Below are 25,895 nucleotides of genomic sequence, written 5' to 3'. Positions count from 1 at the left end.
TTTATGCAAAATAATTTTCTATAATGAAATGTTGAAGCTTCCATTCTTGACAGACGTATTTTACTTTTTTCTAATGTTATGTAACAGTGTCTAGTTATAGCATATAATTCATATTAAAAAGGTGAATATTACTTATTACTAAATATTACTTATATTACATGTTAAGTAATATAATACTAATAAGGAATAATATAAACTACTTTAATCTCACAGTAACATTAAAAAGTACCTGTTAACCAGCAAACCTTTTAAACTTTAACCTGTTTCTAACACATTTTATTATGTTTCTCAGGGTCAACAGTAATAACAATCTGATGAGATAGTTTACCTGAGTTGTGGGTATTTGTAGTGGTCTCTGGAATTATTTCTTAAAAGAATCATCTATTTTTGGTTTGGGACAAAACTTACCATAATACCCAGCGGTAAAATATATGAGTCAGAGTAGAACTAGAATCCCAATAATGTGACTAAGAGGCTTTAAACTGTGCCTTATTATTGAAATTATTTGAATCAGTAACATCATATTATAGATCCGGAGAAAGTTAGTTACACAGAGATCTTGGATTCATGAAAAATTAAAATATGAATAATTCGTGGTCCAATGTTCAGGTATGCCTAAGCAATTTCTCTAGTAAAAAGGCAAGTTCCGATTTTAAGTTATGTATCTCTTCTACAGTAAATTGAGTTATAGAGTAATGGGATTTTTTCTTACTGTTGGAACATTAACGTTGTAATGCCACTGGTGTGCCTTGGCAAGTTACTCACCTTTTATGGATCACAGTTTCCTCATTTACAAAATGAGGATCATTTCAAGTTTATTCCAGTTCAAGGAGTCTGTGATGCTAAAGCCCTAATGAAAAAATAGAGATAAGGGGGTATGAAAGCACATCTTACCATAAGGTGATAACCCTCTGCCGGGAAAAGTGCAGTCAATTGTGTTATTTCATTCAGAATTTGAAAATTACTTCACAGCAAAAAGAAAAAACAAAGAAGAAACTGCATATCTGTATATAGAGAGATGCAGTTGGCTATCTGCCTGCCATTCAAGCATCTTACAGTATTTCAAATAGGAATTTTCGAAGCAAAACATAAGCCACGTGTTTGTTTGTTTGTTTGTTTTTTCTTTTCTATAATGGCAACAATTGTGTCACCACTGCCACCCAACAGACCAGAAGGCTGGCAGCAGCTGCGTGGGCTCCTCCAGGGTGTCCGCCCAGCAAGATGCCCCGCCCACCCCTGTAACACCTCCCTGACACCCTGGAAAGAGCAGAGCAGAGGTGGGAGTAGGAGCTGCATTCCCCTGCATTCTGCAGAGGCAGCAGTGCAGCGGGTGAGGCTGGGAACCATACCCTGTGTGTCCCAGCACTGCCATCAGGAAGGGGACTAGCTCCAAGACTGAGAAGTAAACAGTGGCGGCTGCAGCCAGTGCTGCAGAACCCTGCCCCGCTTCCCCTCTGCCAACCATCCCCCGACCCCCACCCCAGCTTTCATATTACGCAGGATTTGTAGCTCCATGGAATCGAGGGGGAAAAGAAATATTTATCTTCCACCCTCTCCTGCTACTTATTTTTATTATACTGCTGCTGCTTTTTTTTTCTTTTTCTTCTTTTTTTCCCTTTATAGGCAGATTGTATCTTATAGTCCACCTGTTAACCTGTTTTGCCTGTGTTCCATAGCTTCGAGTGTGTCTGGTTTTTGAAGCTATCTCAGTTCAACTCTACTTGGAATACTGAATAAACTAAAGGGTGGAATTTTCTTTTTTGCAACAAGTATATTATACAAAAATCTTCCTTGGCTAATACTAACAGAAGCTTGTTATTCTATCCCTGTTTCTCTCTGTTGCATAAAGAGGAAAAGGGTTACTACTTGAAACTAGATCAGAAAAAAACACAATTAATTTTGAAGCAGCAGGCCAGGGGTAGTGGCTCAGGCCTGTAATCCCAGCACTTTGGGAGGCCGAGGTGGGTGGATCAGGAGGTCAGGAGTTCGAGACCAGCTTGGCCAACATAGTGAAATCCCGTTTCTACTAAAAATACAAACATTAACCTGGCATAGTGACACACCTGTAGTCCCAGCTGAGGCAGGAGAATTGCTTGAACCCAGGAGGCAGAGGTTGCAGGGTTGCAGTGAGCCGAGATCATGCCACAGCTCTCTAGCTTGGGTGATAGAGCAAGACTTGTTCTAAAAAAAAAAAATAAAAAAAAAAATAATAATAAGCAGCATTGTATCACTGAATGTAGAGTGATAATCAATATTCCCTTTACTTAATGAATGCCTGTGAAAGCATAATTTGATCTGTATTCTGCATTTCCTCTCATTCAATATCGGCCAATTCAAGTTGGTTACAACATTTTAATGCTATCTATCATTCAAAATCCAGAATTTGAGGCACAAAAAACATAAAACCACAATATTAAATTCTGGGGGTGTAAATGATTATTAACTACTTTATTAAAACATTATACAAAGTTCTTAAAATATTTTAAGTAACAAAATGTATTTACCTCAAATATTAAATGCCACCAAATTGAGTACATTCAAATACATGTTATTGAATACATTAAACATGAACTAATTAAGTTTAATGTAGAAATATTTTCTTTAACCATATTTTATTTTTAAAATTTAAACCAAAACATATTTATTCTATTGCTACTTAGGAGACATTCAGAGAGTCACATTTTGAAATATTGGGATGATATATGCACCCATCCCCAATTTTCTTATTTCTATAAATTGCTGATTGCTACTATGACATCATTATTGATCTCAGAATTTATCTATACTTCTTCTGACATTTAGATTTTTAAATGCAACACTTTTGAAGTAATAGATTTCCTAAATGTACTAAACTCTATGGAATGTTTAATAAATTTAGTTTCTATAAGTTTACCTGCTCTGAGAGTTAAAACAATAACGTTTGGAAGTGTTTTTATTAGTTTGCTAGTGCTACCACAACAGGGTACTATAAAGTGGATGACTCAAACAACGGAAATTCATTGTCTCATGGATCAGGAAGCTAAAAGTTTGAGACCAAGGTGTTACTAGGGTGGATTTTTTTCCTGAGGGCTGTGAAGAACACCCTGTTCCATGTTTCTCCTTTACGTTCTGGTAGACTGCTGGTAATTTTTGACATCCAGTGGTTTATAGAAGTACCACCCATCACTGCCTTCACATTCATATGGTGTTTTTCCTGTCTGAAAGGCTGTGTCCCAATTTCCCCCTTTTTATGAGGATAGCAGTCGCATTGAAATAGAGTCTACCCTAATGACCTAATTTTTTCTTTTTCAACTCCTTAAAGATCAATAAAGTCAATCTCTGAGATACCTAGTGGTAGAATCTTATCATTTGACTTTTGTGAGGACACAATTCAACTCATAACAGTCTTATTATAACAGCAATGTGCTTCCATATGCAAATTTTTTTTTTTTTTTTTTTTTTGAGACAGTGTCACCCAGGTTGGAGTACAGTGGCATGATCTCAGCTCACTGCAACCTTTACTTCCCGGGCTTAAGCGGTTTTCCTGCCTCAGCCTCCTGAGGAGCTGGGATTACAGGCACACACCACCAACACCCAGCTAAGTTTTGTATTTTTAGTAGAGATGGTGTTTCACCATGTTGGTCAGGCTGGTCTTGAACTCTTGCCTTTGTGATCCACCCTCCTTGACCTTCCAAAGTGCTGGAATTCAGGCATAAGCCACTGCAAGCAGTTCTCATATACAATTTTTAAAGCGATAAAATTGACTGATTGCTATTGTTACCCTGTTTCAGAGATAAAAGGTTGAATATCTTAACCTGAAAATCCCAAATCTGATATGCTCCAAAATGTAATCCTTTTTGAGCACCAACATGATGTTCAAAGGAACGTTCATTGGCACATTGCAGATTTGGCTATGTGTATTTGGATGTTCAACCAGTAACTCTAATGCAACTCTTGCACAATCTGAAAAAATCTGGAGTTCAAAACACTTCTGGCCCTAAACATTTCAGATAAAGGATATTCAACCTTTATTCTATTTGTTTAGTTTAAAACACCTGTCTTATTAGCAACATGTGTTGGTAGATTTCACCAAAGTATATTAGACTATTTTTAAGACATACTCTGTATAATTATCTTAAAATCTATTCTGTATGTTATAACTCACAGCTCCATTTCATAGCTTAAAGTCAAATTTTGGTACTAATAAGTTCAGTAATATTAATAGGAAAAATTTGTTAGGCACTTACATATGCCCATACTGTAACTATTATACTAAATTGTAGGACATTGAATCCTTCGATAAACTATGTCATGTAGATACTAGAATTGTCCTCATTTCAGAGATAAAGCAGCTGCCACCTGGAGAAGATGATTGACTTGCCTGGGGTACATGGTGGGTGATGAAGTCAGATCTGAATTCAGGCATCCAGCACAGAGCCCATGCCACTAACCTGATGATTAGGTCTTCCCTTCCATTTTATGGTTTATTTGGGTTAATTTAATAGGACAGTTTTCTGTTCACAGGGTCTTTTGTAAGTTGACAGTCATTTTCTGTTTTGCTTCTTAGTAAGATCATTCATTGGTCATTGGAAAGCTTTTCATTACAGAGATGTCCTCATTTTCACCTTCGCTTTTATTGACAGTCATGAATTGCCTCTTTTTACAAATACAAGAATACCCTGCAGGATGTGAAAGAGTTTGGTAGTCTAAGATGCCTTCCTGTGACTAACAGACTTTTGATAACTAGCTGTAAGAAGGCCTAAGAAAAATTTCTAAGTACTGTAAAGAAACTCTTGTGTTCTAGACTTTCCCTAAAATTTAGCCTTTTTAAACACACACACACACACACACACACACACACACACACACACACACACACACAGAGGCACATACACACACACAGGCACACACACACACACACACACACACACACACACACACATTTGAACCCAAACAGTGGAAACAGAATTTCTAGAATGAAGCCTTGCCTCCTTCTAGGAAACTCCAAATCTAACATGGGGAAGGCAACATCATTTATTCTCAGATTTTAACAATAGACTTTAACTGGTTTCTTAGTAGGGAAAAGTTGGAGGTGGGGTGCAGGAGGATGTAGACTTCTTCAAACATAGGGGTGATACTTTAAAATAATGTTTCAAAAAGCATTGCGTGAGGAAAAAGGAGCAGAATTTTATTTGCTGCAAGCATCTGACGTAGATCTCACATACTGCTTCAGAACTGAGCTCTAACTACTAGGACAGTGGACCAGTCTCAGTGTAACTGTTGAGATATTAACTATGCTGGTATATAAATTATAGAAAGAAATAAATGCGAAAAAACGAAGTTCTTATTTGTTCTGATGTCTAATGTAAAAGTTGACAGAAATGTTGTGCTAGTCTCATAAGATGGCATTGATAACATGGAAAACTCTGTGTAAAGCATCTAGTTTAGATTTTTAAACACAAGAGACTTACAGCAGCCAGAAATGGAAAATTGATACAAAGTTTGCATCATGTGGATCACCATGAGTTGTGACTGAAATTCATTTAAAATAAAAATAACTTCTCAAAATGTTGAACATTTTATTTTGTTTCTATCTGTTTGTTTTTGATTTTTAAGATGATTCTAGTCATTGCATATACTCTTTGGCCAATACTTAAAAAAAAACACACACTTTTGTATATTCTTATATCAGATTGTCCTAGGATATAATTTTGTATAATTTATGACTGCTTACATTTTTTATAATTCTGAAGTATTTTTAAGTAAACATTTTATTTTGGAATAATTTTAGATTTACAGAAAGGTAAAGACAGTACAGTTTCTATATATACCAAACATAGTTTGCCCTATGATTGACACCTTACATTAATATGGTATATTTGTTTCAATTAATGAACCAATAATGATACACTATTGTTAAATAAAAGTCCATGCCTCTTTCTGATTTCCTTAGTTTTTACAGAATGTTCTTTTTCTGTGTCAGTATTCCATTCAGGATACCATATTACATTTAAATGTCTCTTCTTAGACTACTAAGAACTACAACATTTTCTCAGACTTTTCTTGTTTTCAAAGACCTTGACAGTTCTAAGGGGTGTTACCTAAGTAATACATTTTGTAAATTAACTTCAGTTGTAATTTGTCTGATGTTTTCCTCATTGGATTGGGGGTTTGAGTTATGAGGAGGAAGGTTACAGAGATGTATCTTTCTCATCACATCATATCGAGGGTGTCTAAAGTACTTTTACTGAAAAAGAAAAACTAAACACATGAAATCACACATTATCTGACCCATGCTTTCCTAAACAGAGTAGTTATATTAAAATAATTACATAAAAATCTATTTTATAATAAATACCCTGTCTATAGCAGGTTAATAGTCTACAGACCTAGATTTTGTTTTTGCATAATACTTAAAATCTTCAAGTTTCTAACTTTGTTAATATAAAATTAAATCATAGAATGTGACACCCTCTGAAAAATTTTAGGAAAATATCTCCATAACTTATGAATTTTTAATTTCTACTTACAAATATAGCATAGTTTAGATGAAGGCATCTCGAAGTATAGGTTTTTCAATCAAATTTTGCAATAAAACCGTAAATTAATGTCAAGGATAGCAAATGCTCAACCTCAGCTTCTTAAACTTGATGACTCCCAGGAATACAATCTGGATACATTCACTCATATTAACTGTTGTCAGTGTGATTAGCCTCAATATTACACTTTCAAGTGACACTTCACAAAGAAAAATATGGTTTTTAAATTGGCTAATTCAATTACTCAGATACTCTTTCAGTATGCCAAATATTTTCAAACATGTAATAGTTATTATTTAAATAGACTACTAAAGATGAAATAATAACCACAGATTACTAATGGGCATTTAAATATTGATTGGTTAATGAATGCCTTTATTTTGCAACCAGAAATTGTATGCTTACTGTACTGGGAAAAATCTTTATGTAAATACATTTATTTTAAAAATTACTTTTGGAAAAAACTCAAGAGCTATTTTTTCAGAACTTTGCCTTTCAATCAATAACATTTTACAAAAGATATTGCTTCACAACATTTTGAAACTCCATTTCTTTATCTATATTTCTCATTTTGAGATTAACTACTACTATAGTTTCTATTTTAAGATTGCTTTATGGGGAAACTAAGTATTTCAAAGATATTAAAGTTCAACGTTCACTGAAGAATTAGTAAGGCTAGCATTATTATATTGGGAACACTGGTCAAAAATACATTTCTCAGTCTGGGGCACAGTGGTTAACACCTGTAATCCCAGCACTTTGGGAAGCCAAGGTGGGCAGATCACCTAAGGTCTGGAGTTTCAGACCAATCTGACCAACATGGTGAAACCCCACCTCTACTAAAAATAAAAAAAAAAAAAAAACTAGCTGGGCATGGTGATGGGCACCTGTAATCTCAGCTACTCGGAAGGCTGAAGCAGGAGAATCGCTTAAACTTGGGAGGTGGAGGTTGCAGTGAGCCGAGATGGTGCCACTGCCCTCCAGCCTGGTGGATAGAGCAAGACTCCATCTCAAAAAGAAAAAGAAATATGTTTCTCCGGCATTTATAGTAACCCTGATATTAAAATTATGTTATATTGTTCATAGTCACAAAATGGAAGTTTTCTCTGCAGTAATATTTGCTGAAAAAATATATATTCTACTAAGCCAATAGCTTTGTCTTTTTTTTTTTTTTTTCTTTTTTTTTTGGAAACGGTGTTTTGCTCTTGTTGCCCAGCTGGCTCACTGTCACCTCTGCTTCCCAGGTTCAAGCACTTTTCCTGCCTCAGCCTCCCAAGTAGCTGAGATTGCAGGCACATGGCACCACACCAGGCTAATTTTTGTATTTTTAGTAGAGACAAGGTTTCACCATGTTGGTCAGGCTGGTCTCAAACACCTCCTGACCTCAGATGATCTGCCTGCCTTGGCCTCCCAAAGTGCAGAGATTACAGGCCTGAGCACCAAGCCTGGCCAAAGCTTTTATTTTTATATAATTTGACTTTATTTGAATTTTGTTTTCAATTGAAAAAATAAAATCTTTGGCTCCATTTTATTTATTTTAAGGATCTGTTACAAGGATTGATATGTCATGATGAGTTGTTAAGGATTAATCAAGAAACAAAACAGAATCCCTGGCCCTGGGGTGCCCTTAGTATAGTCAGAATACATGGGAGACGTGTGCATGAACTCATGCATGCCAAACATATTGATGAGCATGCATGGAGCTTACAGTGTTTCACAAAGAGGAGGTGATTTAAGTCTGTGATAAAGAATTGTTGTTAAGGCTGGGTGTGGTGGTTCACGCCTGTAATCCCAACACTTTGGGAGGCCAAGGCGGGTGGATCACTGGAGATCAGAAGTTCAAGACTAGCCTAGCCAACATGGTGAAACCCCATCTCAAAAAATAAATAGATAAATAAATAAATTAATCAAAAATAAAAACTATAAACAACAACAAAAAAGAAGTATTGTTGACTAGACCTAAGGCCCAGTACAGTACACGTTGTGGGCACAGAGGAAATTTTAATTACAGTGATGCACCCCTTATGTGTTCATCAGTGCAGAACGACATATCAGAGGGTGGTTCTGTGAGATTACAATACCATAGTTTTACTGTACCTTTTCTGTGATTAGACATGTTTAGAGACACAAATATTTACCATCATGTTACAGTTACCTACAGTATTTGGTGTAGTAACATGCTACGTAGATTTATGGCCTAAAAGCAATAGGCTGTCCCACCTAGTGTAGGTTTTTAGCAAGCTATATATCTAGGTTTTTGTAAGTATATGCTATGATGTTTGTACAAAGACTAAATTGCCTAATGATGAATTTCTCAAAATGTATTCCTTTCTTTAAAGGATGTATAACTGTATTAACAAATTGGTGAGTAAAAGGGGCTCTTGATCTTGGATTGAGAGGATAGAAAAAACTTCCTTTTGTTTTGAGACAGTCTTGCTCTGTTGCCCAGGCTGGAGTGCAGTGGAGCAATCTAGGCTCACCGCACCTCCACCTCTGGGTTCAAGTGATTCTCCTGCCTCAGCCTCCTGAGTAGCTGGGACTACAGGTGTGCACCACCATGCCCGGCTAATTTTTTTCTTTTTAGTAGAGAAGGAGTTTCACCATATTTTCCAGGCTAGCCTTGAGCTCCTGACCTTGTGATCCACCTGCCTCAGCATCCCAAAGTGTTGGGTTTGGGTTTACAGGCGTGAGCCACCAAGCCCGGCCAGAGAGAACTTCTACAAGTAACCCAGAAGGTGTGAATTAGAATGAAATATAGAGTACTGCAATCATCCGTGTCCTAGATCAGGATGGAGAAGTTAAGTAAGTGGAAAACCCTGATGCGTCATGTAAATCTTGAAGTATATGAACGTGATTTGTTGAGTGGATGAGACCAATGCAAAGTAATAAAGAAGAAAGCATTGCAGTTCGTTTTTAAAAGTTGACTCCATTTGTTAGTGCAATTTTAAATTGGCAGCAATATTGAGCAGAAAGTACAGAGATTCAAATATACTCCTTTCTCTTACATATATGCAGTTTCCTCTACTATTAAAATCTCTTGGACAGGCGCGGTAGCTCACGCCTGTCATCCCAGCACTTTGGGAGGTTGAGGTGGACAGATCATGAGGTCAGGAGATCTAGACCATCCTGGCCAACATAGTAAAACTCCATCTCTATTAAAAAAATACAAAAATTAGCTGGACATGGTGGCGAGTGCTTGTAATCCCAGCTACTAGGAAGGCTGAGGCAGGAGAATCGTTTGAACCAGGGAGACAGAGATTGAGCCATTGCAATCCAGTCTGGCGATAGAGTGAGACTCCATCTCAAAAAAAAAGGAAAAAAATCCCACACCAGAGTGGCACATTTGTTACAGTCAACGAACCTGCATTGACACATCATCACCCAAAGTCCACAGTTTAAATCAGGGTTTATTCCTGATGCTGTATATTCTATGAATTTGGGCAAATGTATAAAGCCATGTATCAACAATTACAGTATCACACAGAGTGCATCATTGCCCTAAAAATATTCTGTGCTCTATTCATCCCTCCCTCACTCCTAACCCCTGCGCTTTTACTGTTTCCACAGTTTTGTCTTTCCCAGAAAGTCATAGTTGGAATCACACAGTATATAGCTTTTCAAAATTGGCTTCTTTCACTTATCAATACGCATTTAAGGTTCCTCCACATCATTTCATGGCTTTATAGCACATTTCTTTTCTTTTTAAAAATATTTTTATTTTACTGATTGGTTGGTTGAATAAATTGACATATAAAAGTTGTATATATTTATTCTGTACCACTTGTTGGTTTGAAATATGCATATATTGTGGAATGGCTAAATCCAGCTGATTGATATTTGCATTGCCTCAGATGGTTTCTTGTATTGACAGCACTTAAAGTCTGCTCTCTTAGCAATGCTCAAGAATATGATACAGTGTTATTAACTATAATGGACCATGTTGTACAATAGATCTGTTAACTTATTCCTCCTGTCTAACTGAAATCTTGTGAGCTTTGACCAGTATCTCTCCCCAAGCCCCATCACCCCCAGCTCATTTCTTTTTAACACTGACTAATATTCCACTGCCTAGATGTGCCATGGTTTGTTTCTCCATTCGCCTACCCAGAAACATCCTGGTTGCTTTCAAGTTTTGGCAATTAGTAAAATGCTTTAAACATCTGCATGCAGGTTTTCCTGTAGATACCAGTTTTCAACTCATTCAGGTAAATACCAGCAAGTCAATGGCTGGATTATATGGCAACAGCATGTTTAGTTTTTCTTTTATGTATTTATTATACTTTAAGTTCTAGGGCACATGTGCACAGCATGCAGGTTTGTTGCATAGGTGTATACATGTGCCATGGTGGTTTGCTGCATCCATCCTCCCATCATCTACATTAGGTATTTCTCCTAACGCTATCCCTCCCCAATCCCTCCACCCCCTGCTATCCCTCCCCTAGCCCCCCACCCTCAGACAGGCCCTGGTGTGATATTCCCCTCCCTGCTTCTATGTGTTCTCATTGTTCAACACCCACTTATGAGTGAGAACACGCAGTGTTTGGTTTTCTGTTCTTGTGTCAGTTTTCTGAGAATGATGGTTTCTAGCTTCATTCATGTCCCTGCAAAGGACATGAAGTCATTCTATTTATGGCTGCATTGTATTACATGGCATATATGTGCCACATTTTCTTCATCCAGTCTATCATTGATGGGGATTTGGGTTGTAATACACTGCCAAACTCCTTTCGAAAACTGCTCTACCATTTTGCAATCCCACCAAAAATATGAGTTTCTACATTGCAATTAGTTTTACATTTTAGAAAAATTATTCTGACTAAAAGTAAAGGCTGGACTGAAGAGGAAAAATGCTTGAGGTAGGGAAAATTTATATCTTTTGCTTTGACATTTATGTTCTTATTACTTAATAATTTATATAGTTATTTCACTACCATGTTTACTTCCAATGGCATGAGCAGTGATTATTATTTAAACTTTCTATCTTTTAATTTGGCCACATAATTTCTAAATTAATATGATTTTTTTTCTAGTGCCAATTTCGGGTGCTCATCCTAATCCTAATAGAATCTTCTTTGTTTCTCTCTTTCTCTCTCTCTTTCTCTCTCTCTCTCTCACTCTCTCTCTTGCTCTATCCATCTATCTAGACAAGTTCAAGTAAATACCAGGGATTTCAAGTAAATACTATACATACGTGTATATATATATATTCAAGTAAATGCTACACAAACAGATATAGATAGATAGATAGATAGATAGATAGATAGATAGATAGATAGATAGATAGATATTGCTCGTCCTACCTATTTTTTGTTTGTTTTGTTTTGTTTGTTTGTTTGTTTTTGTAGACAGTGTCTCACTCTGTCACCCAGGCTAGAGTGCAGTGGTGGGATCCCAGCTCACTGCAACCTCCGTCTCCCAGTTTCAAGTGATTCTCCTGCCTCAGCCTGGAAAGTAGCTGGGATTACAGATGCCTGCCACCATGCCTGGCCAATTTTTGTATTTTTAGTAGAGATGGGCTTTCACCATGTTGGCCAGGCTGGTCTTGAACTTCTGACCTCAGGTGATCCGCCTGCCTCAGCCTCCCAAAGTCCTGGGGTTACAGGAGTGAGCCACTGTGCCTTGCCTAGCTAAATATGGTTTTAAGTGGAAAAGAAAGAAAGCACTAGTTGAAAAATGTGTGCGAGCTGGTGTGGAGGCAAGAGGAGGTACTCCAGTTATCATTCCCTTCCCTCAAAGCCCCCAGTATATTATACAGGGAAGTAGAACAACCCTGTGGCAAATAGTTAGATGTTTTCTTTGGTATGCCTCATTCCTTTGACATATCATAATAATATTAAATGTACCTGTCACTGTTTCTGTTTACCTGCTTTCTCTGGTTCTTTAAAATTTTTTCTATCACAAATCTGGATGTAATTTTTTTTTGAACTATCATTTCAGTTTATATACTTCTGTTTTATTTCTAATGAATATGCCAAAAAGTATTCAAGTAGCATTTTTTTTAAACATTTTAAATATTTGAAGTTCTGAGTCAATGATAATCTCTCAGCAGATTGATACATGTGTATGATATATGTGGTGCTCTCCTGGATTTTGATAAAGCTTATAATTTCCTTTACATGATCAATTTTAAGAGCTATTTTTGTGTTATAACTGCACATATAAATTATAGCTTGTATGTTGCCCTTTGGTAGAGAAACAGACATATTCTCACTGGTCTGAAACATATCTCACTTCGTCCCAGGACAATGATGTGCAGGTATGTACCAGTATTCATTTCCATGTCTTTTCCTTGTCTTGCCCAACTTTCTGAAGCTTCCAATGGAGGGGCTGATTTGAAGAGCAATAACTCACGCTTCAAATTATGGCAACACCTTTAAAACAATAATTATATTTTAGTGTGGCCTTCTTCATTGCTCCTTTTCAAGTTTAAAAATTAAAACTAACTTCTTCAATGACTTTTCTTTTTCTTTTCTTTCTTTCTTTCTTTCTTTCTTTCTTTCTTTCTTTCTTTCTTTCTTCTTTCTTTCTTTCTTTTTTTTTTTGAGACAGAGTCTCACTGTGTCACCAAGGCTGAGTGCCATGGTTCAATTTCAGCTCACTGAAACCTCCGCATCCTGGATTCAGGTGATTCTCCTGCCTCAGCCTCCTGAGTAGCTGGGATTACAGAAGCCCCACCACCATGTCTGGCTAATTTTTATATTTTTAGTAGAGATGGGATTTCACCATTTCATTTGAAATTAAATACCCATCAAGGAATACACACTGGTTATCACTCACTTCTAATGAAATTGCACTTTTCTTGGATATTGAGATGTAGTCAATCTGTCAACATTGTTTAAATTCTCCATCTGACTTAGAAAGATAATATTCTAGTGTTTTTATCAGACTTACATATGAATGTATTAAGTATATACTAAGTATATACTAATTGCACAGTTAAATGTGTTCAGGATTTGCCTGTAAATCTGGTATCTTATTTTTTGATTACTTAGCAAAAATATTTACTAACAAAAGAATAACCAAGGTAGAAAAGTCCATAATAATTGTTCATCCATGGCAGAATTATCTTATTTGCAGGGGTGGTAGTAAAAAGTTTCACACTATCAACCTAAGTGAGATGATATAGCCATGACTAGAATTTTTCTTCCACATAAATCAGATCAGCATATGCATTCAATGACAATTTCATTGGCTTGTTTTTTTTTTTTTTTTTTTTTTGTTTCTTCATTCTAATTTTTGTTAATTTTAATTTGAGGAAGAAGAAACAAGACCCCTTGTTAATGGGAGAATTTGAGTAGTTTTAGCTCACCCTTCATCATTCTGTCTTTTTAAAGTGATAGCAACACTTTATTTTTGTGTTTTAAAAAATTGTGACTATGTTATCTATACTTTTTCCAGCAATGTTTCTGTTAAACTTTTAGCAACATATTTTCTTTATTCAGCATTATATTTCTAAGAAAATATTTACAAGCTGAGAGTACGTCGTGTTTTTAGTTTCTAACATAATATATTAAAATTTTCAACACTTGAATTTATATATTTCTTACTAGGGCCATATTTGGTTGTAGACTTTTATGTCCATATAATTCTTTTTAATTTTGCTCTCCCTCAGAATCTTTCACTTTTTCTCATCTTTTCCAACCAATGAGAAATTATCATCTTGTAAAATCTTGAGATTTGTTAGTTTAAAGATGACATTTAACTGTTGATACTATATTATTATGAACAGTTGCCTTTTATTTGTCATATTTTTATTTTTAGTTATCAGGTAAATGCATCAAAACCCAATAAATCGTAATGATAAACACATGGTAAGATATATTTCCTCACAAGACAAGCCTTACATTCATACCATCATTCATTCACCAAATGTTTGTTGAGTGTCTACCGTGTTCCAGGCACTACTTTAAGCATTAGAGATAAGCAGTAAGTACAACAGACAGAACGTTGGATATATTTCCCCATCTTAGCTCAAGAGCTCATGCTCTGATTTCTATTAATTTTAACTGGGAACAAAATAACTCTGGACAATATGATGTGATAAACTTACCAAGAGTGTGCTTGCCTTTCCAGTGCAGTTTTTGTGGCTAGCATTGTGTGGCTTTAGACATTATATCAACCTGCTTTATCTAATAAAATAAATTTATGGAGCATAATAATTGGTTTTGATTATGTTAATTTTCCCTTAACTATTTTTTTAAAAAGGACGTTGAGTACTTTTAATATTCTTTTACTTTCTGCAAAGTAACAATACATAGTAATAAATACTGCGGTTGTTATTTTAATGGGCTGATATTTTTATTTTGCTTTTAAAAAAGGTATCTCATATGACAGGAATTAAGATTTTCTTCCTCTATGTCTAAGGTAACATATTTTTAGCTCTTACACTCACTGTCTAAAAATTCTCTGCAGTTTTATCCCTGTAGTTTAGTGTAGGAAACCAGACTGTTTCACAGATCATTTTATTTTGATGAAATCATCCTTAACAACTGAGATTGAAGTATGTAATCATTTCACAGTGACATTGATGACTTTTATGAATCAAACCACACAGTGAACACTTAAATCAGAATATTAGCTATTCACATATGCTCATGAATAAATTTCTCAAAATTTTTTTTTTGTTGTTATATAAATAGATTTTATTTTTTAGAACACTTTTAGGCTCACAGCAAAATTAAGCAGAAAGTACCAGGATTTCTTACATAGGCCCCCTTCCCCAGCACGTGCATAAACTCCTATTACCAACAGTCCACCAGCACCAGAATGGCACATTCATAATCGAAGTATCTACATTGCCACTTCACAAATTGCCCAAAGTCTACAGTTTAGATGAGGGTTTTCTCTGAGCGTTGCACACTCTTTGGGTTTTGGCAAATTTATAATGACGTGTATCCACCATTATACTTTCATACACAATCGTTTCAGGGCTTTAAACATCCTTTGTGCTCCACCTATTCATCCCTCTTATCCCCCTACACTTGGCAATGGCTGATCTTTTTAATGTCTCCATACTTTTTCTTTTTCCAGAATGTCTTAGAGCTGAAATTACACAGTAAGTGACTGACCTTTTCAGATTGTTTTTTTTTTCTTTACTTAGTCATATGCATTTAAAATTTCTCCATGTCTTTTCATAGTTTGATAGCTCATTTCTTTTTAGTGCTGGTTAATATTTCATCCTTTATCTAGATGGGCTGGAGTGTATTTATCTGTTTATCTACTGGAGGACATCTTGGTTGCTTCCAAGTTTTGGCGATTTTGAATAAAGTTGTTATAACAAATCACTTAAAAATAATTTTCTAATCACAACTTAAGCATAGGTAGTTTTGGGCTATAATACTGATGATGATGATGATGATTGCATATTTTTGAGTAATTTACATAATGGTTTAGTAACTTCCTCTGCATTAAGCTATACACTGTGTAATTTCCACAGCCTGCTGGATTGTAATGCTTTTCCGCCTTGCATTTGTAGTGATAATATATTCAGGTATGCATTTTCTTCCCTTTGACTTGGTGTTTTCCTGCATTAGTGTTGTAGTTTTCAACAAGAAAGAAGCTATTTTGCCCTCAGGGAAATTGAGACATTTTGATTGCACAACTGATATCTGACATCTAGTGGTTAGAGGGCAGGGATATTGTTAAACGTCCTGTATTGTACAGGACAGTCCCCTTAACAAAGAATGATTTGGCCTCAAATTCAGTAGTGACAAATTCGAGACACTCTGATTTCAATATCTAGCTCATATCCAGTACCCCACTCATTTATGCCTTTGGCTGTTTCATTGACATTAGTATGCATGTCTGGCTTATTATCTTATTGTTTATTAAACATTAGGGATAGAACCCTGTCAGAGTCTAAAGCTGAAGATCAAAGAAGTCTTTACAGCAAATGTACTCCTGAGATCTCCTTTGATTCCTATATAGAAGGAGTTCTTAACAATGGATATCTACTAGAATCATGTGCAGTGATTTTAAAAATACAGATGTAATTAGCACAGGAGAGGCCTAAGCTGCTTTTTCTCTCTCACATTAACCAGATGATCCTACTGTCTGGCCATGGTGAAAACCAATATTAGAAGCTGCATTCCTTCAGCTATTGTCTACCTATTGAAGCTTTTTTTTTTTTTCTTTTTTTTTAATCACAGGATTATTAAACTCTGAACTTGATAAATTTAAAGATATTTTGTTTTGTTGTTTAAGTGGGAAATGTGATTGGATTGCTACTCTTTAAATCCATTCCAAGATGAGAAAATATTACAAAACTATATCATTGTGAAATATAAGGTTCTGAGCTAAGATTTAGTAAACTATTTTTATATCCTATGCCTTGAAACAGTGAGAAACAATGACCCGAGTTCAATCTGATAGAATATTTTTGGTTATAAAGAGGCTTTGGATACATCCATTTTATTCATTTTGCTTAAGTTTAAATATGCTCTTTATCTGAAACTCTTCATGATATTATATCATTCTATTAAACATGTGGCATATATTTTCAGCAGTTAGTTCAGAGACTCAGAGACTTTTGGAATCAGAGTCAGCTGGCTTCTTTTTGTCAATGCTTCCGACTTCCAAGGTGTTATTTTTACCTAGACTAGTGTACATCTGCTAAAGTTGCCACAGAAAGTCTAGAGCTCAACAGGGTGTGATTTCCTTAGACATTAAGTCTAAGTTCATAGGAGTTCAGATGAAAAACCAATTACATTTTACAAGTCATTTTCAAGTTAAATACACTGCAATCTCAATGGCTACATAATCAAGGAACGAGAATATGTGGCCTTTTTCTAAAGAACATGAAACCTTGCCTCTTGCAGTTCTATTTCAATTTCTCTACCAGATTTCTAAAAGTGATTAGATTATCCAGGTTGACATCAAAACAGTAATTACATGTGGTTTTATTTAATTTCAAGTGACGAAGAAGTAATTCACAATGATTTTGTTGAATTGAATACTAACGTGGTAGAATCTCAAGAAATGTATATTGAATAAAACCAAAAATCCAGCAGGAAATATAGGAAGAGGATGCTTGCTTTGCTAGTCATTTTCATTTTCTGATGAAATGCTGCTAAAATGATCATGGAATAATGAAATAATAAAGATATTAATTAAATACACAGTACCCAGTCTTTTTCATTTTATACCAATTTTACTTTCAAAGATCAATGAATTAACTAATTCAAATTAAGGAAGTTTTACTGATTTTTTTTTTTTTTTTTTGGTGAGTCAGGAGGAATTAGTCAGCATTTTAATATATGTGAGTGATTCTAAATAATGACTAAAATAAGAAAAGCCAAAGAGGCCACTTTATTTATGTAATTTCTACAGAACTTATCCTCCCTTCATAGAATTGCTAGAAATTAACATTCAGTGTCTGTTCAAAGCAATAAACACCAAATGGGACAGAAATAGTTTCCTTACGTCCATACTTACCCTCTGAAAGTAAAAGTAATACATATTATTAAATCAGACTATTTCCTTTCTTTGAGTTACTGCTCACATTTCATGTTAAGTGATTTTATATAGGATCTTCTTGTTTACATCATAGCCCTATGGGAAATGTGTCATAATTTCCAATGCACACATGAGGAAAGTATCTATGAGGGATTAAGTGATATGTCAAACTAGTGACTAGGTCATCTGATTTCAAGTTCAATAGTACTTTTATCATTTTTTTCATTTTCTACTATGTTTCTCAAACAGATAATATGAAGATGAATTTCAGAATGTGTTTCATCCAAAAACAGAGATTGATAAAGGCACACGTACCCAAAGAAAAGGTTTTTAAAATCAGAAGAACTTTTACATTTTCAGAGTTTGTTCTAACAAAAGAGCTGCTTACTAATGTATTTAACATTCAGATGACTATATATATATATATATATCTCCATGATACGACTCACAATGTAAAGTTAGAAATAAATTTATAATTATGCAATATTTTATTACATAAAAAGATTTTCTACCTAGGATTACGCATGATCAATTTGAATAATTCTTAAATTTTAGTAATCATCAGATTCTAAAATAGAACATAAAATGGAAAGATCAAATTACATATTTAGCTTTTTAAAATACTTTAATGAATACTTTAGTGAGCTTCTACACCCTGAAATACAACCGGTTTACATTCAAAACTAGAAAATAAGGTCGTTTGCATTTTTCTAGAACAAAACTTATGCATTAATAGTAATGAAAATATTTTCTCACCACACTGATTTGCTCTATATCATCCAGCTTTGTTAATTTTCTATAACATAGCTCAGAGTAGAAAAAAGATGTGGGTCAGTCCTGTGGTTTCAGAAGTTAGACCTCTTATTGCCTTATAAAGTAGCAGTAGCAACACAGTTCAAAGTGTTCCAAGCTACTTTGAATCTAGACCTTTTGAATTATAAGTTCCATTCTGCACTGAACAGCAGCTTCAAAAGAAGCTTTAGAAAGATCTTTAAGGGTGGAACAAGTGAAAAATAAGATAGAGAAGATGCAACCAAAGGCATGCTGATTACTCTCCCATGGATTTCAGAGCTGCTTTGGATCCTCCAAAGCTTCAGGCTGCCATATCATGCTCATTGTTCTAGAGACTATACATTAGCCTTGAGATCTACTATTGCTAATAATGAAAATGTTAGTAAAAAAGACTTTTCCCCCTAAAGCTGTTCCCTTAAGAGGATTTCTTCACTTTCAGGGTGGTTTCCAAGAATTTCTGGAACCTTTCTTCTTCAGAGGAGAGCTCATTTTAAATAACTTTCCCAGACTCAAGAACTTATCATTCTTTCAATTTATCCAAACATGAAATGAAATCTAATTCCTTTATTCTATAAGACTACATAGAGTTATATAATTCCATAGTATGTACAAAATATTGTAGCAATAGTAGTAATTACATTGATATTTTCAAAGATAAAAATAGCTAATATTTTTGTCAAAGCTTCTTATGTGTCAGGTTTCAGTGCTAAATGCTGTTCATGCATTATCTCATCTCAGCCTCAGTTAAGCATATGAGGCCAGTTTGGAGTCATTTCCATTTTTTAAAAAATAATTTTTATTGTACTTTAGATTCTGGGGTACACATACAGATCATGGAGGATTGTTTCATAAGTACATACATGGCAATGTGGTTTGCTGCCTCCAGCCCCCAATCACCTATTTCTCCCCATATTATCCCTCCTCAATTTCCATACCCCCCACTGCTCCTTTCCTAGTCCCCCCCCAATAGACCCCAGTATTTGATGTTCCCCTCCCTGTGTCCATATGTTCTCATTGTTCAACACCCACCTATGAGTGAGAACATGCAATGTTTGATTTTCTGTTCTTGTATCATTTTGCTGAGAATGATGGTTTCCAGATTCATCCATGTCCCTACAAAGGAAACAAACTCATCGTTTTTGATGGCTGCATAGTATTCCATGGTGTATATGTGCCACTTTTCTTTGTCCAGTCTATCATTGATGGGCATTTGGGTTCGTTCCAGGTCTTTGCTATTGTAAACAGTGCCGCAATGAACATAATTCCGCATGTGTCTTTATAACAGAACAATTTATAATCCTTTGGGTATATACCCAGTAATGGGATTGCTGAGTCAAATGGAATTTCTATTTCTAGGTCCTTCAGGAATTGCCACACTGTTGTCCACAATGGTTGAACTAATTTATACTCCCACCAACAGTGTAGAAGTATTCCTATTTCTCCACATCCTTTCCAGCATCTGTTGTCTCCAGAGCTTTTAATGATTGCCATTCTAGTTATTTCCATTTTACAGAGGCAGAAACAGAAGTGTAAAGAGCAGATTAGATTCAAGCCAGCTGAAAAGCCTGTGCCTTTCATCAGTATGCCAGAAGACCCTCTTTTATTGCTAAAAACATGTGATGTGATATTTAGCAACACAGTAAGTGGCATGCCAGTGCTTGTTAAAGAAATAGAAAGATAGATTTCTACCTCTTACATATTAGAATCCAATGGCAAAAGATGGAAAATGACCTGCATCATATCATAGAGTTTATTAGTATCAGAGGTGAATGGGTATTTTCACTTGGAGTATGCTTATCCATTTTCAGAGGCTTAGCAACCATTCTCACTTAGCCTGCGTGACTAAGCAATGATGTGATAGGGGAGGAAAGCCTTTGAGAGGGGAGAAATTCTGAGCTAACCCTTCCACTGTTCTGCGAACTTCATCCATTGATGCGCTACATTCCACAGTCCAGAAAGAAAAGATAAAGACCATTTAAATATATTAATATTGGCAGAGTGCAGTGGCTCACACCTGTACTCCCAGCACTTTGGGAGGCTGAGGCAGGTGGATCACGAGGTTAGGAGTTCAAGACCGGCCTGGCCAAGATGGTGAAATCCTGTCTCTACTAAAAAAATAGAAAAATTAGCCTGGTGTGGTGTCAGGCTCCTGTAATCCCAACTACTTGGGAGGCTGAGGCAGGAGAATCCCTTGAACCAGGGGGACGGAGGTTGCAATGAGCCAAGATAAGGCCACTGATCTTGGCTGGGTGACAGAGTGACAGTCCATCTCAAAATCATCATCATCATCATCATCATCATCATCATCATCTTATTATTATTATTATTATTATCCTTTCCCTCAGGAGGAGATGAGCAAAAGGTTTACCACATATAGTCAAGTGTGTCTCAAGACCAAATATTGTCTGTATTTCCACTTGGACTATTTTATTCTTTTAATCAGTAAAATAAGGGGGAAGTATTATTGCCTTACATGGCTGAAATCCTACCATAAATCTCTATTCATATTTAGCCTCATAAGTATTTGTTCAGCAAAACTAAAATAATTCTAAAAGGAATGTAAACTTTGATTTTTTAAAAAATACCTTTTTAATGATACTTACTCTCCTTCCTTTGGTGATTTAAATAAATTAATAATCAGCAAATTTTATTTGCTAATATTCTTAGGACAGGGTTTGTTTCATCTTGGATGTATAAGGTTTAAATATGTCTGCCAAATCTTAGTTTAAGGATATTGTTGGGACAGATGTTGACACCAACTATTAGTATTTCATTTGAGAGACAAAAAGAAATTAACAGTTGACATGAGATAAAGCAATATTATTAGAAAACATGTGTTTGAAAAAGCTCTGGGGGCTGGGTGCAGTGGCTCACACCTGTAATCTCAGCACTTTGGGAGGCCCAGGTGGGTGGATCATGAGGTCAGGGTTCGATAACAGCCTGACCAACATGATGAAACTCTGCCTTTACTAAAAATACAAAAATTACCTGGATGTGGTGGTGCATGCCTGTAATCCTAACTACTCAGGAGGCTGAGGCAGGAGAATCACTTGAAACCAGGAGGCAGAAGTTGTGGTGAGCTGAGATCTCACCACTGCACTCCAGCCTGGGTGACAGGTTTTTGAAGTACTGGGGCATTTAGTAATATATTTAATGGAAGGGCCTGATCCCAGGACTCACTGGCTTCACATTCTGCCTTTATTTGTTTTACAAATTCCTTGCTATCCTTAATCCCAATAATCTCTATGTTAATCACAATATAACTTTAATATAGGTGCATAAGTTCTATCATGGCATTGATTCCAAATTTACTATTTCAAAAATGCTAATTTTAATATATATTCTGAGAGATATTGAATAAGTTTGACTTGTTTGAGATTTCACCTAAATCATGGGGTAAAATCTAGATAATAACTCATCACAAAAGGGATAAATAGGGTTGAATAAAACATCAAGTTTCATTCAGTATATTTATTATTTATATACTGTATTGCTATTTTGAAAATGTGATTACTTGAGGTGTTAAAATTTAAGCCAGAATGCACTACTGAATCAATTACAGTCTTTGATCAAAGTGTGCTTCTGAATTTCAGAAGAACCATGTATCTATAGAAATGTAGCTTTTGGTGTCCAGGGGCTATATTTCAGACATTTTTCTATCTATTGCCTACTATGTGTGAACTAAAACTTCATGTAAATCCATGCTTAAACTAAGTATTTTATTCATTTCTATCTAGGATACATGAACACCTATTATACACTTTATAAATATTTAAAACATTTCTGAAATGTATTTTTAAAAACTTTATTTTCAAAATTAAAATAATATTTTACTATATACATAAAAGGTAAAATTAACATGCATAAACAAAACAGACAAGTTTATAAAAATTTTTAAAAAGAAGAATACACACTAATATTATATATTAACGTGATTTGAGAATTACCATATTTGTTAATTGTAAACACAGTTAAATGGCTTCAATATTTATGACATGACATGGTGACAGTTTATTCCTACATAAACTTATTGACAGACTTTTAATTCTCCCGAATTCCCTTTGCAAAGTGAATACTTTCTAAATACCCAGGAATATTTTCTAAAGTTTTAAAAATAATCTGTGATGAGATTTTAAACTTAAATACATGGATGAGAAGGCATTATAATGCAGAAGGATTACTTTTTTTTTTTTTTTTGTACATCAGAACTTCTGACAAGATATGATTTTCCAGCAGGTTTATTCACTTAACCCATTATACACACTATTTCTCAACCTCCTGTGCTGCAAATCAGCAGTGTTGTGATATTGACTTGGGTACTGTATCCTATAAACCTTCTGTATAGAGCTTTGCCGATGAAACACAAAATTCTTCTTCTTTGGTAGGTTATGTTTTCTCTCTCCATTTTTTTCTCTTTTACAGTTCATTATGCTGACATACGTGTTCATGTTGGCCTGGCTGGGAGTCACAGCTTTCACCTCACTGCCAGTTTACATGTACTTTAATCTGTGGACCATCTGCCGGAACACCACATTAGTGGAGGGAGCAAATCTCTGCTTGGACCTTCGTCAGTTTGGTAGGTGGATATTGGATCTCTTAACTGTAAAACACCAACCCATATTGCGTTATCGACAAAACTGCCTCTAAAATATTACAGATCACTTGGAACTATCAGGACCTCTTCTACCACAGAGATACATTGATCAGAGTATTACTGCCAAGACTATTCCCTTTAAATTTAAAGTAGAAAGTCAAGGATGAATGGATGTTAATATCACAGCTTATATACATGTATATTGACCCAGATGTCAGATCACGTTTCCTGGTATTGGCAGGTTAGAAGTGTGGTTTTCTTTTCTTGATTCCTTTGCTCTTTTCTAGACTTAATATGATGTCTGCATTCTACTTTCATTCTGCCGTGATAAACTGAACAAAATGTCAAATCTACTATAAAGATCACCTAAGAAGGATGCAATTCATTGTCTTCTGAAATGGGAGGTCGGCATCTTAGCTAGCATTTAATGATAATAACAACAAAGAATACTAAATAAATCAGCAATCTGCTTTGGTTGTTTTCATCTAGGGCTAAAATCTCATGTAATAATAATACTCTTATATATATATATGTTTACCATGTATAGACCCTATTCTAAGTATTTTACATGTGTCACATTGTTTGATTCTCATGACTCCGTATGGTAGGCAATACTGTTTTCTTCTTTTGTAGATCACAAAACTGAGGCACAGTGAGGTTGTTCAGTGACTTATCCAAGGTTATACAGCTAGCAGCTGACAGAGCTAGGATTCAAACATGGGCAACACAGGTTGAATCAGAAGCTTTGCTCTTCCTCATAAGTCAACTGCCTCTCAGATTAAAACTTAGTACTGAGCTGGAAGAGGAAAGGTAGAGTATAATCTCAGTTAGACTTTTTGAGATTCTGTGTTGTCATGTGTAACATTATGGGAGCTACAGAATTTATAAAAGACATGCAAATCCACATTTGCAAATGGATTATATTTTCTCTGAACAGATATTAAAAGCCAATCTACCGGCACTTGGGGACACTTTTTAGCGTTTTTCTCTAATGAAGTATTCTCGTTCTTCAGGAAAAAGCAGGAAACATTTTAGTAGCAGGGGTATGAAGGGCTTGTGGCTTTATGGGTATGCTCTAAGTAGATTACGGGGTAGCTAACTAGCTGTGTGTTCAGAACAGTGGCTCACCCACCATCCTAGCAGATGAAGCTTTCAGGCCCCCTCTAATGTGATCTAGTACACTATACTAGTTTGCATTTAATAACAATGAAATCAGTGGGGCTCAGTGGCTCGTGCCTGTAATCCCAACACTTTGGGAGGCCGAGGCAGGAAGATCACTTAAGGTCAGGAATTCGAGACCAGCCTGGTCAACCTGGTGAAGTCTTGTCTCTAGCAAAAATACAAAAGTTATTCGGGCATGATGGCACTTGCCTGTAATCCCAGCTACTCGGGAGGCTGAGACAGGAGAATTGCTTGAACACAGGAGGCAGAGGTTGTAGTGAGCCGAGATGGTGCCACTGCACTCCAGACCAGGTGACAGAGCGAGACTCCATCTCAAAATAAGTAAATAAATAAATAATGAAATCAAAGAGTGCCAAACAAGTCAGCAGTTCTCTTTGGTTAATTTTATTTAAGGCTAAAATCTTATGTAATAATAACGCTCATATGTACATGGGTACGAGGGAAGATCAGAAAGATACGCTTTATGGGTGAAGTTCTTGGTGAGAGGGAATATGGACATTGGGGAGATTTTACTCTCAAAATAAAATCCCTTATAAATATCAGAAAAGGAGCTTACAGCGAATGCTGCTAGTGGTCACGACAGAACAACTGCTCAAAAAGCTGTGGCTCTGCATTCAGCCCTTTGTCATCGAAGTCTTCCTTTTATTCTGCTGATCCTAAAGGTTAAATTTGAAAAATATGTGATTAGCCTCTCGGTTAGGATTGCCAGATCAAAATACAGAGCACCCAGTTAAATTTGAATTTTAGATAAAGAAGTTATATTTTTTTATGACAAGTATGGTACCAAATATTGTATGGCATATAGTTATACTAAAATATATGTTCTTTATGTGAAATTCAAGTTTAGCTAAGGCACATTGAGATGGTTTTTACTGTTAATCTGTCAACCGTACTCTCAAAGCTTCAGTTTATTTTAAGAAAGTGTTACCACTGGAATACACGGAGGATCAGATTCTCTTTAATGTGATTGTTTATATTCAGAAATACATGAGAGATTAGCATGCTCTGGTTAGAAACATTTCATTTCTTATAGTATACTAAATGCAAATAGTTAAGTCGGTGATTGTAAGGTTTTCTGTATTATCAAACCAGATTTTAAACTGAAAAAATATTGGGAGACTCTAGAAAAATAATATTTAAAAATTTCCCAAGTCTGCTTTCTAAAAGATAGAAAAAAAAATCCTTTGTAAAAGATAAATAGACTCTCTTAATATTTTCAACTTTAAAAAGAAAAAAAAACTTGTTAATTCTCAATGCACTTAAGTGCTTGTGATCCCCTAATAAACCTAATTTCACTTGAAATATTCAGACTTATCCCACTGAGTATATAGGATTCCTTATGACATTAAGCACAG

The 25,895-nt window shown here is 35.4% G+C and overlaps 1 protein-coding gene across 2 annotated transcripts in view; it reads left to right on the top strand.

Moving 5' to 3' along the window:
• Positions 1-25,895, top strand: part of GPM6A (glycoprotein M6A) — a 367,742-nt gene that overhangs the window by 326,015 nt on the left and 15,832 nt on the right. For both annotated transcript variants that reach the window (XM_010344430.3, XM_003933867.4), the window contains exon 4: positions 23,187-23,340. In XM_010344430.3, the coding sequence (XP_010342732.1) occupies positions 23,187-23,340 (154 nt within the window). The remainder of the gene's footprint in view (positions 1-23,186; positions 23,341-25,895) is intronic.

This window comes from Saimiri boliviensis, chromosome 3, assembly GCF_048565385.1.
Source record: "Saimiri boliviensis isolate mSaiBol1 chromosome 3, mSaiBol1.pri, whole genome shotgun sequence".
Classification (NCBI taxonomy): domain Eukaryota; kingdom Metazoa; phylum Chordata; class Mammalia; order Primates; family Cebidae; genus Saimiri; species Saimiri boliviensis.
The sequence above is the reverse complement of the archived record's forward strand: the minus strand, read 5'-3'. Positions and strand labels throughout refer to the sequence as shown.